General features: G+C 58.7%; 1 protein-coding gene across 6 annotated transcripts; it reads right to left on the reverse strand.

The window, feature by feature from the left end:
* Positions 1-186: 186 nt before the first annotated feature.
* LOC138815550 (arylsulfatase L-like) lies at positions 187-14,794 on the reverse strand. 6 transcript variants are annotated; one of them, XM_070004984.1, is made up of 10 exons: positions 10,223-14,794; positions 9,925-9,984; positions 9,005-9,169; positions 7,534-7,655; positions 6,742-7,175; positions 6,386-6,508; positions 5,610-6,036; positions 4,293-4,429; positions 2,158-2,370; positions 187-1,509 (listed from the first exon to the last, which is right to left on the reverse strand). In XM_070004984.1, the coding sequence occupies exons 6-10, from the start codon at positions 6,504-6,506 to the stop codon at positions 1,070-1,072; spliced, it is 1,338 nt and encodes a 445-aa protein (XP_069861085.1). In that variant the 5' UTR covers positions 6,507-6,508; positions 6,742-7,175; positions 7,534-7,655; positions 9,005-9,169; positions 9,925-9,984; positions 10,223-14,794; the 3' UTR covers positions 187-1,069. The 6 variants fall into 6 exon arrangements, 1 of the variants encoding a protein (XP_069861085.1); XR_011368365.1 differs by lacking the exons at positions 187-1,509; positions 2,158-2,370; positions 4,293-4,429; positions 5,610-6,036; positions 6,386-6,508 and having other exon boundaries at positions 6,747-7,175; positions 10,223-10,334; positions 11,964-14,794; XR_011368364.1 differs by lacking the exons at positions 187-1,509; positions 2,158-2,370; positions 4,293-4,429; positions 5,610-6,036; positions 6,386-6,508 and having other exon boundaries at positions 6,747-7,175; positions 10,223-10,321; positions 10,411-14,794.
* Positions 14,795-14,832: the final 38 nt, after the last annotated feature.

The raw sequence follows: 14,832 nt of genomic DNA on the forward strand, positions 1-14,832 counted from the left end.
CCGGAAATGACCTGAAATGGAAGGTGGGACTAGTCCTATACCCTAGCAACGACTGGAAGTGGCCTGAAATGGAAGGCGGGACCAGTCCTATACCATAGCAATGACCGGAAATGGCCTCAAATGGAAGGCAGGACCAGCCCTGTATGCTAGCAACAACTGGAAATGACCTGAAATGGAAGGCAGGAGCAGTGCCCGGCCTCTGACCCCCGTGACCGCTGACCCTGCCGTGCGGTACGGTGCTCACGAGGTTTTATTGTGTGGGAAGCTAGAGGAGAGAGGCCCGGATGTGACAGGGCTCCGGATGGGAGGCTGGGGAAAGGCCCTGGATGGGAGGCCCGAGGTGGAGGTCCAGGATGAGAGGCTCAGGATGTGAGAGTCCCAGGATATGTGAAGCCCTGGGTCTGAGAATCCCATGATGTGAGACTCTCTGAATGTGAAAATCCCCGGATGTGGGAATCCCCAGATGTAGGAGTTCCCAGATGTAAGAGTCCCCACATGTGAGAGTCTCTGGATGTAAAAGTCCCCGGATGTGACAATCCCGGGATGTAGGAATCTCTAGATGTGGGAATCCCTGGATGTGAGAATCCCTGGCTGTGGGAATCCCCGGATGTGAGAATCCCTGGATCTGAGAATTCCCGGATGTGAAAATCCAAAAATGTGAGAATCCCCGGATGTTAGAGTCTCTGGATGTGAGATTTCCCCAGATGTGGGAATTCCCTGGTCTGAGCATCCCTGGAAGTGGGAATCCCCGGATATGAGAATCCCCGGATGTGGAAATCTCTGGATGTGAGAATCTCTGGATGTGAGAATCACCGTATGTGAGAGTCAGTATGTGGGAATCCCCGGATGTGAGAGTCTCTGGATGTGAGACTCTCCGGGTGTAAAAGTCCCCGGATGTAGGATTCCCCGGATGTGTGAATACATCCCCGGGAATCCCCGGATGTGAGTCCCCAGAAGTGAGAATCCCCGGATGTGAGAATCCCCAGATGTAGGAATCCCTGGATGTGGAGAGTCTGTATGTGGGAATCCCCGGATGTGGGAATCTCTGTATTTGAGTATACCCGGATGTTTAATATTCGGATGTGAGTCCCCGGATGTGAGAGGCGCAGGCCAGGATCTGCCGTAGCCCCGGGCAGTTGGGGGTTGGGGGCCGGGTCGGGGTCAGAGGTCGGGGATCAGGTGGTCGCAGGCGCAGAGCGGTCCGGGCACGCAGCAGGGCTGCAGGCGCGGGCTCCAGGTGTTGTGTGCAGGGGCGAGGGGCGGGGCCGCGCGGGGGGCGGCACGTGCGCAGCATCCGGGCCACTGCAGCCTCCACGCGCCTGCGCGTCGCCATCGGGCCCCGCAGCGGGCGGGTCTCCCCCGGGTCCGCTGTCAGGTCAAAGAGCAGTGGCCGCCGGTGGCGGGTCATGCACCGCCCGGAGCAGGCGCAGGCAGGGAAACCGAGGCAGGCGCCCGAGCCCGGCGGGTCGAAGCACGGAGTGGCGAAGTGCAGCTTCCACACCGTGCAGCCTGCGGGGGGTGGGGAGAAAGGAGTAACATCCGGGGCCTCACATCCGGGGATTCCCATCCGGGAATTCACATCCAGGACATCACATCCGGGGATTCACATCAGGGCATTCACACACAAGACCTTACATCCGGGATTCCCATCCAGGACCTCACATCTGGGTATTCACATCCGGGGATTCCCATCTAGGACCTCACATCCAGGGATTCACATCCAGGCCCTCACATCCGGGGATTCACATGCGGTACTTCACATCCGGGGATTCACATGCGGGGCCTCACATCCGGGACCTCACAGCCAGGGATTCCCATCTGGGACCTCACATCCGGGGCCTCACATCTGGGGATTCCCATCCGAGGCCTCACATCCGGGATCTCACATCCGGGGCCTCACATCCAGGGATTCTCATCCACTATCTCACATCTGGAGTCTCACATCCGGGAATTCCCATTGGGGACTTCACATCCGGGACCTTACATCCGGGGATTCCCATCTCATGCCTTCCATCTAGGTCCTCACATCCCGGGATTCCCACATCCGAGGATTCCCACATCCAGGTCTCCCACCCCAGGCCTTGCATCCGGGTCCCTGCGCGCTCGCATGCAGCCCCCTCCCCCGCCCTGGGGCCCGGCGGAGGTTGAGGCACTCACTTGGGCGGTTGAACCAGCGCACGGCGTGCAGCCGGGCCTCGCAGTAGTGCAGCAGGAAGTTGTGGCCTGCGGCCTGCGCCGTCCTCAGCAGCGCGGGCATCAGGTCCCGGCCGTCCACCTCCCTGCGGGACCCGGATGTGCAGGCTTCTGAGTGCTCAGAGACTCGGATGTGCAGGCCAGAGCCCCCAGAGACCCGGATGTCAAGGCTTGAGCCTGTAGAGACCCGGATGTGCAGGCTTCTGAGTGCTCAGAGGCCCGGATGTGCAGGTCAGAGATCCCAGAGAACCAGATGTCCAGGTTTCTGAGCCCTCAGAGACCCGGATGTGCAGGACTAAGACCCAGGCCTCTGGTCTTAGAGACCTGGATGTGTAGGCCTGAGGCCTCAGAGAGCCGAATATCCAAGCTTCTGAGCACTCAGAGACCCTGATGTCCATGCTTCTGAGCCCCCAGAGACCCGGATGTGCAGGCCTGAGATCCCAGAGACCCGGATGTGCAGGCTTCTGAGCCCTCAGAGACCCAGATGTGCAGTCCTGAGCCCTCAGAGACCCGGATGTCCAGGACTGAGACCTGGGCCTAGGTACTCAGAGACCTGGATGTGCAGCCCTGATGCCTTAGAGACCCCGATATGAAGGCCTGAGTCCTCAGAGACCCAGATGTCCAGGCTTCTGAGTGCTCAGAGGCCCGGATTTGCAGGCCTGAGCCCTTAGTTACCCGGATGTAAAGGCTTCTGAGCCCCCAGAGACCCGGATGTCAAGGCCTGAGCCCCAGGTCTTGGGTCTTAGAGACCCGGATGTGCAGGCTCCTGAGCCCCCAGAGACCCGGATGTGCAGGTCTGAGCCCTCAGAGACCCGGATGTGTAGGCTTCTGAGCCCCCAGAGACCCGGATGTGCAGGCCTCAGCCTCCCCCCCTCGGGATCCCTGAGGCCCCGGATGACTCCCCTTCCCCCCCACCCCGTGGGGACCCAGGCCGGCGAACGACTACCTGTCCGCCGGAACCCAGCCCCCGGCCAGGCGCACCACGGTGGGGAACAGGTCCATGAGGCTGGTGGGCTCAGGCACCAGGCGCCCTGCAGGCAGCGTCCCGGGCCAGCACGCCAGCCCGGGAACCCGGATGCCACCCTCCTAGCCACCCATGCCTTTGCCACCTGCAAGGGGGGAGCGAAGGGCAAAGGTCAATGGCGGGGTCGGGCCGCGTGGGAGGCCCCGCCCATCCTGCCTCAGTTTCCCCCTCGCCTCGGTGCACGCCGTTGGAACCCCCGAGGCGGGCGCCCCCAGCCCGGGCCTCCAGCGAGGCACCGTGATCCGACGTGAAGTAGACAAGGGTGTGGCGCCCCAGCCCTGCGCCGTCCAGCGCCACCAGCAGTCACCCTGTGGGGGGGGCAATGGATCCGTGCCTCAGTTTACCCCCAGCGTCCACCGTGCCTAGGTTTACCCCCAACATGCACCATGCCTCAGTTTACCCAACATGCATCGTGACTCAGTTTACAAATTTCCATCGTGCTTCAGTTTATCCCCAATGCCCAGTGACTCAATTTACCCAACAGGCACCGTGCCTCAGTTTACCCCCAATGCTCACCAGGCCTCAGTTTACCCCCATCCCAGTGCCTCAGTTTACTCAACCCACTCACCTCGTCCCCGTGCCTCAGTTTACCCAACATGCACCATGCCTCAGTTTACCCAACATGCCCAGTGACTCAGTTTACCCAAATACACCGTGCCTCAGTTTACCCCAATACCTAGTGACTCAGTTTACCCAAATGCACCGTGCATCAGTTCACCCTGAACATGCACCGTGCTTCAGTTTACCCAACATGCACCGTGCCTCAGTTTACCCAAGTGCACCATGCCTCAGTTTACCCCCAACATGCCCAGTGACTCAGTTTATCCAAGTGCACCGTGCCTCCGTTTACCCCAACCCATTGACCCCGTTCCCATGCCTCAGTTTCCCCCATCCCGCTCACCCCATCTCCGTGCCTCAGTTTCCCCCAACCCACTCACCCCACCCCCGTGCCTCAGTTTCCCCATCCCGCTCACCCCGACCCTGTGCCTTAGTTTCCCCATCCCGCTCACCCCACCCCCGTGCCTCAGTTTCCCCCATCCCACGCACCGTGCCTCAGTTCCCCCCCTGCACTCACCCACCATCCAGTCAAGCTCCTCCACGTTGTCGCCGTAGGCGCCGTGCGAGCTGCAGCCCCAGAAGGCGGGTGAGGTGACCAGCGGGACGTGGACGTGGAGGAAGGAGACGAGGAGGAGGAAGGGGCGGGCCTGGTGCCTGCGGACCCACGTCAGACCCCGCCCCCATCATCAAAAACCTCACCAATAACTGACCTGATCAGGTATTGCCAATAATCGATCAGATGATTGATAATCGATCCTGATCTGATCGAAAATACCAGTAATCGATCGTGATGTGATCGATAATACCAATAATCGATCATGATCTGATCGATAATACCAATAATCAATAGTGATCTGATTGAAAATACCAATAATCGATCGTGATCTGATCAGTTATTACCAATAATCGAACAGATCTGATCAGTTATTACCAATAATCAAACATCATCTGATCGATATGACCAATAATAGAACATGAGCTGATCAGATATTACTAATAATCGAACAGGATCTGATCAATAATACCAATATTCGATCGTGATGTGATCGATAATACCAATAATCGAACATCATCTGATCGATAATACCAATAATTGAACATGAGCTGATCAGTTATTACCAATAATCGAACATCATCTGAACAGTTATTACCAATAATCGATCATGATCTGATCAATACTACCAATGATTGATCGTGGTCTGATCTGAGGTCTACCAGATGTCTCTACAGATCTACTAGATGGAACATCCAAGGACCTGAGGTCTACCAGATGTCTATAGAGATCTACTGGATGTAACATCCTGGGATTTGACTCTACCAGATGTCTCTGCAGATCTACTGATGGAACATCCGGGAACCTGAGGTCTACCAGATGTCTATAGAGATGTACTAGATATAACATTCAGGGATTTGAGGACTACCAGATGTCTATAGAGATCCATTGATGGAACATCCGGGGATTTGAGGTTGACAGTTGACTATAGAGATCTACTGGATATACATCTGGGCACCTGAGGTCTACCAGTTGACTATAGAGATCTAGTAGATGTACATCAGGGGATCTGAGGTCTACCAGATGTCTATAGAGATCTATTGATGGAACATCCAGGGATTTGAGATTGACCAGTTGACTACAGAGATCTACTGGATGTACATCCGGGGATCTGAGGTCTACCAGATGCCTATAGAGATCTCCTAGTGGAACATTCGGGATTTGAGGTTGACAGTTGACTATAGAGATCTACTGGATGTACATCCGGGGATCTAAGGTCTACCAGTTGACTATAGAGAACTAGTAGATGGCATCTGTCCCCCTCCCCGACCCCAGGCTGACCTGTGGATGAAGGCCTCAGCCTCCCGCAAGAACAGCCCCGTGCTGGCCTCGAACCTCAGAGGCTGCTGGACGACCTGGTGATCCCTCATCAGGAAGCAGTCGGCGTGGACCATGAAGACACCTAGGAGGCGGGAGGTGCAGGCCAGGAGCAAGGCCCCACATCCGGGGCCCAGCACCCTGGGCACCCAGCGCAGGCCCAGCAGGCCCGTGAGCTTCCCAGCGGCCAGGCAGAGCAGGGAAAGCAGCAGCAGCTGTGCCCCCAGGTCCAGGGGCCCTTGCAGACGCGCTCGCTTCTCCGAGGGCTCCGCTTGCAGGCAGTCCCCCATCAGGGTGAAGGGGACCCCGAAGAAGGAGTCGAACCTATGGTTCAGGGGGTGGTGGCAGTGGTGAGTGGGGGACTCACAGTTGAGGCCCAGGTGCCATTTGCCTGGAGGGGAAGAGATGGATGGATGAGTGAATGGATGGGTGGATGGGGGGATGGATGGGTGGATGGGTGGATGGATGGGTGGATGGATGGGTGGGTGGATGGATGGGTGGATGGATGGATGGATGGATGGATGGATGGATGGGTGGGTGGATGGATGGATGAATAGGTGGATGGGTGGATGGATGGATGGATGAGTGGATGGATAGATGGATGGGTGGATGGGTGGATGGATGGATGGATGGAGGGGTGGATGGATGGATGGATGGGTGGATGGATGGATGGATGGATGGATGGATGGATGGGGGATGGGTGGATAGATGGATGGGTGGATGGATGACTTCTCTCTTACCTATGAGGCCGGTGGCATATCCCTGCTGCTGCAGGATCTTGGCGAAGGTGATCTCGGAAGTGGGCAGCCCGCCAGACACGGCCGCCCACTGCAGCACGCGCGCCCCGTTGGTGGTCACCATGCCTTCCAAGAGAGAGGAGAAGGACCCTAGGTCAGTGATGATGGCGTCCTGGGTAAGGAGGGGGCATCTAGCACCTTCAGGGGGAAGGCCTGCTGTGTCTGGGATAGCCTGGGACCTGCCCACCCGGGGTGGAAAGGACCCCAGCCCTGGGAGCCCTCGGGGGAAACCAATATGGCATCACTTCCGGTTTCCTGGTGGTTCAGGGGGGAAGTCCCAGAGTCTCAGGGATTTGAACCTGAGATCCTCGGAGAAGTCCTCCCCTCCCTCTGGTTGACCTCAGTGCCCTAGATGTTGGGCCTCAGTTCCCCGGATGTTGGACCTCAGGTCCTCGGATGTTGGATGTTAGTATCCCGGATGTTGGCCCTCATCCCCGGATGATGGAGTTCAGTGCCCTGTATGGTGGATATCAGGACCCCAGATGTTGGACTTCAGTTACCCGGATGTTGTAGCTCAGTTCCCTGGATGTTGGATCTTACTACCCCGTATATTGGAGCTCAGATTCGGGTATGTTGGCCCTCAGATCCCCAGATGTTGGAGCTCAGTTCCCCGGATGTTGGGGCTCAGGTTCCCGGATGTTGGATCTTAGTATCCCGGATGGTGGATGTCAGATCCTCAGATGTTGGAGTTCAATTCCCAGAATGTTAGGCCTCAGATCCCCGGATGTTGGATCTTAGTACAAAGGATGTTAGAGATAAGGTCCCCGGATGTTAGAGTTCAGTGCCCTGGATATTGGTGCTCAGATCCCCGGATGTTGGATCTTAGTAACCCGGATGTTAGAGATGAAGTCCCTGGATGTTAGAGCTCAGTACCCCGATGTTGGTGCTCAGTTCCCCGGATGTTGGGCTTTAGATCCCCGGATGTTGGGTCTCAGATCCCCAGATGTTGGATATCAGGTCCACGGATGTTGGATCTTAGTACCCTGGATGTTGGCTCTCAGATCCCCGGATGTCCCGCCCCCGCCCCCCCCACCGCCTCCCCCCCCCACCGCTCCCTCCGTTCCCCGAATGTCCCACCCCCCCATACTGACCCAGGCGCACAGGGTAGCGTCCCGTCAGGAAGGCTGCGTGGCTTGGGCTGCAGACGGACGCTGCTGCCAGGTGCTGGGTCAGCCGCACGCCATCGCGGGCCAGGCCGTCCAGGTGCGGGATGCTGTGTGGGGAGAAGCAAACTGAGTCACAGCCAAGAACATACGGGGACCTGGGGTCTAACATCCGGGGATCTAATGCCCAACATCCCAGGAGCTAAACTCCAACATCCGGGGCCCTGAGATCCCACATCCGGGGATCTAAGATCCAACATCCGGGGACCTGAGATCCCACATCCGGGGTACTAAGATCCAACATCTGGGGACCTGAGGTCCAACATCTGGGGACCTGGCATCCAACATCTGGGAACCTGAGGGCCAACATCTGGAGATCTAAGATCCAACATCTGGGGCCCTGAGATCCCACATCCAGGGTACTAAGATCTATATCTGTGGACTGGGCTCCTACATCCGGGGAGCTAAGGCCCAACATCCGGGTATCTGATCTCAAACATCCGGGGACCTGACATCCAACATCCGAGGTACTAAGATCCAACATCCAGGGAATTGAATTCCAACATCCGGGGACCTAACATCCAACATCCAGGGATCTGAGGTCCAACATCCGGGGGCCTGATCTCCAAATCTGGGGTACTAGCATGTAACATCCAGGAACCTGATTTCCCACATCTGGGGTATACTAAGATTTAACATCCGAGGACCTGATCTCCAACATCCGGGGCACTAACATCCCACATCCGGGGATCTGATCTTCAACATCCAGGGAACTGAGATCCAACATCCTGGGAATTGAACTCCAACATCCGGAGACCTAACATCCAACATCCGGGGACGTGAGGTCCACTAGATGTCAATACAGTTCTCCTGGTGGAACATCCGGGGAACTGAGCTCTAACATCCGGGATACTAACATGTAACATCCGGGGACCTGATATCCAACATCCGGGGCAGTAAGATTCAACATCCGGGGACCTGATCTTCAACATCCGAGCACCTGACATCTAACATCCAGGGTACTAACATCTAACATCCAGGGACCTGATCTCCAACATCCGGAGCACTAACATCTAACATCCGAGAACCTGATTTCCCACATCTGGGGCATTAAGATCTAACATCCTTGGACCTGTCCTCCAACATCCGGGGCACTAACATCCCACATCCGGGGACCTGAGCTCCAACATTCGGGGCACTAACCTCCAACATCTGGGGACCTGAGCTCCTACATCCGGGGCACTTAAGTCCAATATCTGAGGACATGATCTCCCACATCCGGGGTACTAAGATTTAACATCCCGGGACATGATATCCAACATCCGGGGCACTAACATCCAACATCTGGGGAACTGAGTTACTAGATGTCTATACAGTTCTCCTGGTGGAACATCCAGGGATCTGAGCTCCCACATCCGGGTAACTAAGGCCCCACATCCGGGCCTCCCCCTCTGCTCACCGCAGGCTGCGGTTCCCGAAGCTGTCCAGGTCGCCCAGGCCCAGGTCATCGGCCAAGAGCAGCAGGAAGTTGGGGCGCGAGGGGGTGGGGCCTGTGCAGGGGCCAGGGGGGAGGAGGAGGAGGAGGAGGAAGGCGAGGGGTGGGGCTGCGCAGCCGCTGTGCGACCTGAGGAGAGAGAGGAGGAGGAGCGGTGGATGGGTGGATGGATGGGTGGATGGATGGATGGATAGGTGGATGGGTGGATGGATGGATGGATAGGTGGATGGGTGGATGGATGGATGGATGGGTGAATGGATGGGTGGATGGATGGATGGTTGGATGGATGAGTGGATGGGGGAATGGGTGGATGGGTGGATGGATGGATGGATGGATGGGTGGATGGATGGGTGGATGGGTGGATGTATGTATGTATGTATGTATGGATGGATGGATGGATAGGTGGATGGGTGGATGGATGGATGGGTGGATGGATGGATGGATGGATGGGAGGGTGGATGGGTGGATGGATGGATGGGTGGGTGGATGGGTGGATGGATGGGTGGTTGGGTGTATGGATGGATGGGTGGATGGATGGGTGGGTGGATGGATGAATGGTTGGATGGGTGGATGGATGGATGGGTGGGTGGATGGGTGGGTGGATGGATGGATGAATAGGTGGATGGATGAATAGGTGGATGGGTGGATGGATAGATGGGTGGATGAATAGGTGGATGGGTGGATGAATAGGTGGGTGGGTGGATGGATGGATGGGGATATGGATTGATGGATGGATGGATGGATGAATGGATGGGTGGGTGAGTGGATGGATGGTTGGGTGGATGGATGGATGGATGGGTGGATGGATGGATGGGTGGATGGATGGATGGGTGAATGGGAAAAGGGATGGAAGGACTCCCCCTCCCTCCAGGCCCTCTCCTGACCAACTTGGCGTCCAGGATCCCGTCCTTCCCATGATGCTCCTCGTTTCCTGGAAGAGAATGCTGGAAGCAGGAAGTGGGGAAGAGCTGAGTAACATCCGGCCACCCCAGGGCCAGGCTGCTGTTGCCCCCACCAGTACATCAGCCCCTCACCTCGTATTTCCAGGCCTGTGGCGGGGCCCTGCAACCCCCACCCCGGGGCATGGTGGGACATCTGGGGGGGGGGCTTCATAGAAAAATCGAAGCCCTCCCACCCCGGGTCCCCACACCTCTCCCCGTGTTCCCCAGAGGACGAACTCACATCCACAGTTCTCTGCCATCAGCGCCTGGGCCTGCTGCTCTCCCTGCCAGCCAGGAAGCTCGCAGGGCTCAAATGTCCACGTCACTCCAGCAGCCAGAACTCCACAACAACCCTCCAAAATAAAAGTCCCCTTGTTCCTTGGAAAGCACAACATTCCCCCCCTCCAAAATAAAAGTCCCCTTTGTTACTTAGAAAGGAACAGGATGTGGTGCTGAAGGGGAAGGCGGGGAAGGAAGGGAAAAGCCCGGAGTTGCTGGGCTGGGCACCAAGAAATTGCCAGGCCTGGCAGAGGCAGGAGGAAGGGGAGGCGGGAAACCTCGAGAACTACATAGAAGGCTGCAATAATAGTCAGGACCGTCAGGGAGGGTGGCCTGTGCCCAGGGGGCGTGGCCTGCGCTCAGTAGGCCGTGGCCAGAGCTCAGGAGGGCGTGGCCTGGGCTGGGGAGGAAGTGAGGGACTCAGGAGGGCTTGGCCTGTGCTGGGAATGTAGTGAGGGTCTCAGGGGGCGTGGCCTGTGCTCAGGAGGGCGTGGCCTGTGCTGGGGAGAAAATGAGGGTCTCAGGAGGGCGTGGCCTGTGCTCAGGAGGACGTGGCCTGTGCTAGGGAGGAAGTGAGGGACTCAGGAGGGCGTGGCCTGTGCTGGAGCTAAACTGAGGGTCTCAGGAGGGCGTGGCCTGCAATGAGGCAGAAGTGAGGGTCTCAGGAGGGTGTGGCCTGCAATGAGGCGGAAGTGAGGGACCTATGTGGGCATGGCCTGCGCTGGGGCGGAAGTGAGGGTCTCAGGAGGGCGTGGCCTGTGCTGGGAAGGAAGTGAGGGTCTCAGGAGGGCATGGCCTGTGCTGGGAATGTATGAGGGCCCCAGGAGGGCGTGGCCTGTGCTAGGAGCGGAAATGAGAGTGTGGCCTGTGCTGGGCAGAAATGAGGGGTCTCAGGAGGGTGTGGCCTGTGCTGGGGCAGAAGTGAGGGTTTCAGGAGGGCGTGGCCTGCGCTGGGGCGGAAGTGAGGAAGAATTCCATCCAGAAGCAGCACGGCTGCTTTATTGCCTCCGAGTCTGGGAAAGGACCCCAACGGCCCAAAGCACAGCTGGAGCCCGGAGCCAAGGTGTGGAGCGCCTGCTCCGCCCACATCTGGGTTCCACCTCTCACATCTGGGTCTCAACCCCTCACATGTGGGTCCCAACCCTCACATCCGGGTCCAAACCCCTCACATCCAGGTCCTGGCGCCTGCCAGTGGGCCTGGAGATAAGTGACATCCTGGTACTCGCCTCCACGTCTGGGTTCCCGGACCTGGAGATCCCTAACATCCGGGTACCCACCCCATATCTGGGTTCACGGACCTGGAGGTCCCTAACATCTGGGTACTCACCCCACATCCACGTTCATGGACCTGGAGGTCCCTAACATCTGGGTACTCACCCCACATCCAGGTTCATGGACCTGGAGGTCCCTAACATCCGGGTACCCAGCCCACATCCGGGTTCACGGACCTGGAGGTCCCTAACATCCGGGTAGTTCCCATTCCACATCTCGTTCCTGGACCATCAGTGGATGTGGTGGGACCTGACATCTGGGATCCCCACACCACATCCGGGTCCTAGACCCTGTCAGTAGAAGGAGAGGAGCGTGACATCTGGGACTCCACACGCCACAGCCAGGCCCATGGATGTGATATCCGGGTCCCGTCCAGCATATATCCGGGTCCCTGCCACAGTCCACATCCGGGTTAATGGACGTGGACTTACATAACATCCAGGTTCCCCACGTAACATCCGGGTCCTGGCCCCTGAGTGGACCTGCAGATAGGTTACATCCGGGTCCCCCAGTCCACATACGGGTCCCGGCTCCTCAGTGGAACTGGAGATAGGTGACATCCGGGTCTTCCCGTCCACATCCGGGTCCTGGCCCCTCAGTGGACCTGGAGATAAGTGACATCCGGGTCCCTGATGCCACCTTCAGGTGAGTGGACATGGAGGAGGGTGACATCCGGGTCCCCCAGTCCACATCCGGGTCCTGGCCCTTCAGTGGACCTGGAGATAAGTGACATCTGGGTTCCCCAGGCCACATCTGGGTCAGTGGACGCAAACGAGGGTGACATCCGGGTCCCTCCCAGTCCACATCCGTGTACTGGCCCCTCAGTGGACATGAAGGAAGGTGACATCCGGGTCCCTCCTAGTCCACATCCGGGTCCTGACCCATCAGTGCATCTGGAGGAAAGTGACATCCGGTTCCTCCATGCCACATCCGGGTCAGTGGACATGGAAGAAAGTGACATCCGGGTCCCTTCTAGTCCACATCCGGGTCCTGGCCCCTCAGTGGACCCAGAGATAGGTGACATCCGGGTCTTTCCCAGTCCACATCTGGGTCCCTCCCAGTCCACATCTGGGTCCTAGCCTCTCCATGGCCTCTGGTCGGACCGCAGCTTCTGTACAGCGCGCGCAGGTTCGGAACCCCACATCCAGGCATCTTCCGGCTGGGGCCCAGGAGTCTTACTGGAGCTGGACATCTGGGTCTCACGCGCTTTCCTGGCAACCGAACCCAGCAGCCTAAAGGCAGGAATGAAGCCCCACATCCGGGTCTTCTCGGTCTGTTGCCCGGCAACCGAACGCAGATGCCTAGACGCTGCGGTGGAGCCCAACGTCCTGGTATCTTCACTTGGTTGCCCGGCAACCGAACGCCGCGGACTAGCGGCGGGAATGAAGCCCCACATCCGGGTCTCCTCAGTCCGTTGCCCTGCCATGGCACCCAGCGGCCTAGTGGCGGGAATGAAGCTGAACATCCGGGTCTCCAGCGCGCGGGGGGCGTGTCCGGGCGGCGCCCCGGGGTGGGAGTGGCAGACGTAGGCGCCGCGGTCGCGCTCCGAGGCGGCGCGCACCTCCAGGCTGCCGTCGGCGCCCAGCGTGAAGCGGCCTCGCCTCTGCGGCCCACGCAGCACCAGCCCGCCGGGCAGGCGCCAGGACACCGGAAGCGTGGAGGTGGGGCAGCGCAGCCGGAAGCTGCCGCCCAGCGCCACACGCAGCGCCGCTCCCGACACTGCCCCAGGGGGCGGAGTCAGTGCCTCAGAGGGCGGAGTCGGCTCATCAGGGGGCGCAGTCAGCGCCCAAGATGGCGGGGCAGGCGGGCCAGGGGGCGGAGCTGCCTCAGAGGGCGGAGCCAGCACACCAGGGGGCGGAGCCAGCGCCCAAGATGGCAGGGCAGGCGTGTGATGGGGCGGAGCTGGCGCGCCAGGGGGCGGAGTAAACGCCTCAGAGGGCGGAGCCGACGCCACAGTGGGCAGAGCCCGCGCCCACCATGGCGGCAGCCGCACCCACATCCGGGCTTCGCCCGCCGGGTTGCGCGCCACGCACGCCACGGCGTCGCTGCCACCGCTGCGCAGCGCACGCACATCCGGGATTTCCAATGTCCCGCGTGCATCCACGCTGATCCCTCCCCCCATGCGACTGCGATACGGGACTGGAAGTACCAGCCCGCCCGGAAGTTCCCACAGCAGGCGGGGCTCGGGGACGCCATCCGCCTGGCAGCGCATGCGCAGACGCACCACGGGGGAGACCCGGATGTCGTCGTTCACGTCGTCATGGACGTCAGGCGTGACCCGGATGCGCGGCGCCCGCAGCTGCACGTGTAGGCGCACGGTGGCGCGCCGGCCCCGCCCCGCCACGCACGTGTACGTGCCTGTGTCGGCCCGCCGTGCTCCCCGCAGGCGCAGACGCCCATCTGACAGCACTCGGAAGTGGGCGTCCTCCAGGCCGGAAGTGAAGGCCACGGGCTGCGAGGCCGGCGTCAGCCAGGTCACTGCGCGCAACCCCTGGGTCACGGGGCACGTGAGGGTCACGGGGGCGCCGTAGGGGACAGAGAGTTCGGGGGGTAGTGGGGCGGAAGTGGGAGACGAAGAGGAAGCAGGAAGTGAAGGGGAAGCCTGAAGTGAAGCAGGAAGTGAAGAGGAACCAGGAAGTGAAGAGGAAGAGGAAACAGGAAATGAAGAGGAAGAAGGAAGAGACTGAGAGGAAGAGGAAGAAGAGGAAGAAGGAAAGGAAGAGGAAGAAGAGGAAGCAGGAAGAGATGGAGAAGAGGAAGAAGAAGGAAAAGAAGAGGAAGCAGGAAAAGAATGTGAAGAAGAAGGAAGAGACTGAGAAGAGGAAGAGGAAGGAAAGGAAGAAGAGGAAGAAGGAAGAGACTGAGAAGAGGAAGGAAAGGAAGAAGAGGAAGAAGGAAGAGACTGAGAAGAGGAAGAGGAAGGAAAGGAAGAAGAGGAAGAAGGAAGAGATTGAGAGGAAGAGAACAGGAAGGGATGAGAGGAAGAGGAAGAAGGAAAGGAAGAGGAAGCAGGAAAAGAAGCAGAGGAGGAAGCAGAGGAAGAGGAAGAAGATGAAGGATGGTGAGAGGAAGAGGAAGGAAGAGATGGAGAGGAAGAAGGAAAGGAAGAGGAAGAGGGAAAGGAAGAGGAAGAAGTTGAATGATGTTGAGAGGAAGAGGAAGAAGGAAGTGATTGAGAGGAAGAGGAAGGAAAGGAAGAGGAAACAGGAAATGAAGAGGAAGAGGAAGAAGGAAGTGACTGAGAGGAAGAGGAAGAACCCGCCCCAGGCTCCGCCCCCCCACCCGTGGTCACACATCCAA

Source organism: Dipodomys merriami, unplaced genomic scaffold, assembly GCF_024711535.1.
Source record: "Dipodomys merriami isolate MVZ:Mamm:240054 unplaced genomic scaffold, mDipMer1.0.p SCAF_65, whole genome shotgun sequence".
In the NCBI taxonomy this organism is placed as follows: Eukaryota; Metazoa; Chordata; class Mammalia; order Rodentia; family Heteromyidae; genus Dipodomys; species Dipodomys merriami.

What these genes read in the sequence shown, in the direction of transcription:
- LOC138815550 (XM_070004984.1), bottom strand. Translation starts at nt 6,506, where the DNA reads ATGGTGACCACCAACGGGGCGCGCGTGCTGCAGTGGGCGGCCGTGTCT. An exon ending in ATATGCCACCGGCCTCATAG is followed by an intron (nt 6,037 to 6,385) that starts GTAAGAGAGAAG and finishes CTTCCCCTCCAG; the next exon opens with GCAAATGGCACCTGGGCCTC. An exon ending in GGAGCTTGACTGGATGGTGG is followed by an intron (nt 2,371 to 4,292) that starts GTGAGTGCAGGG and finishes GGGTCTCTACAG; the next exon opens with GCTCAAGCCTTGACATCCGG.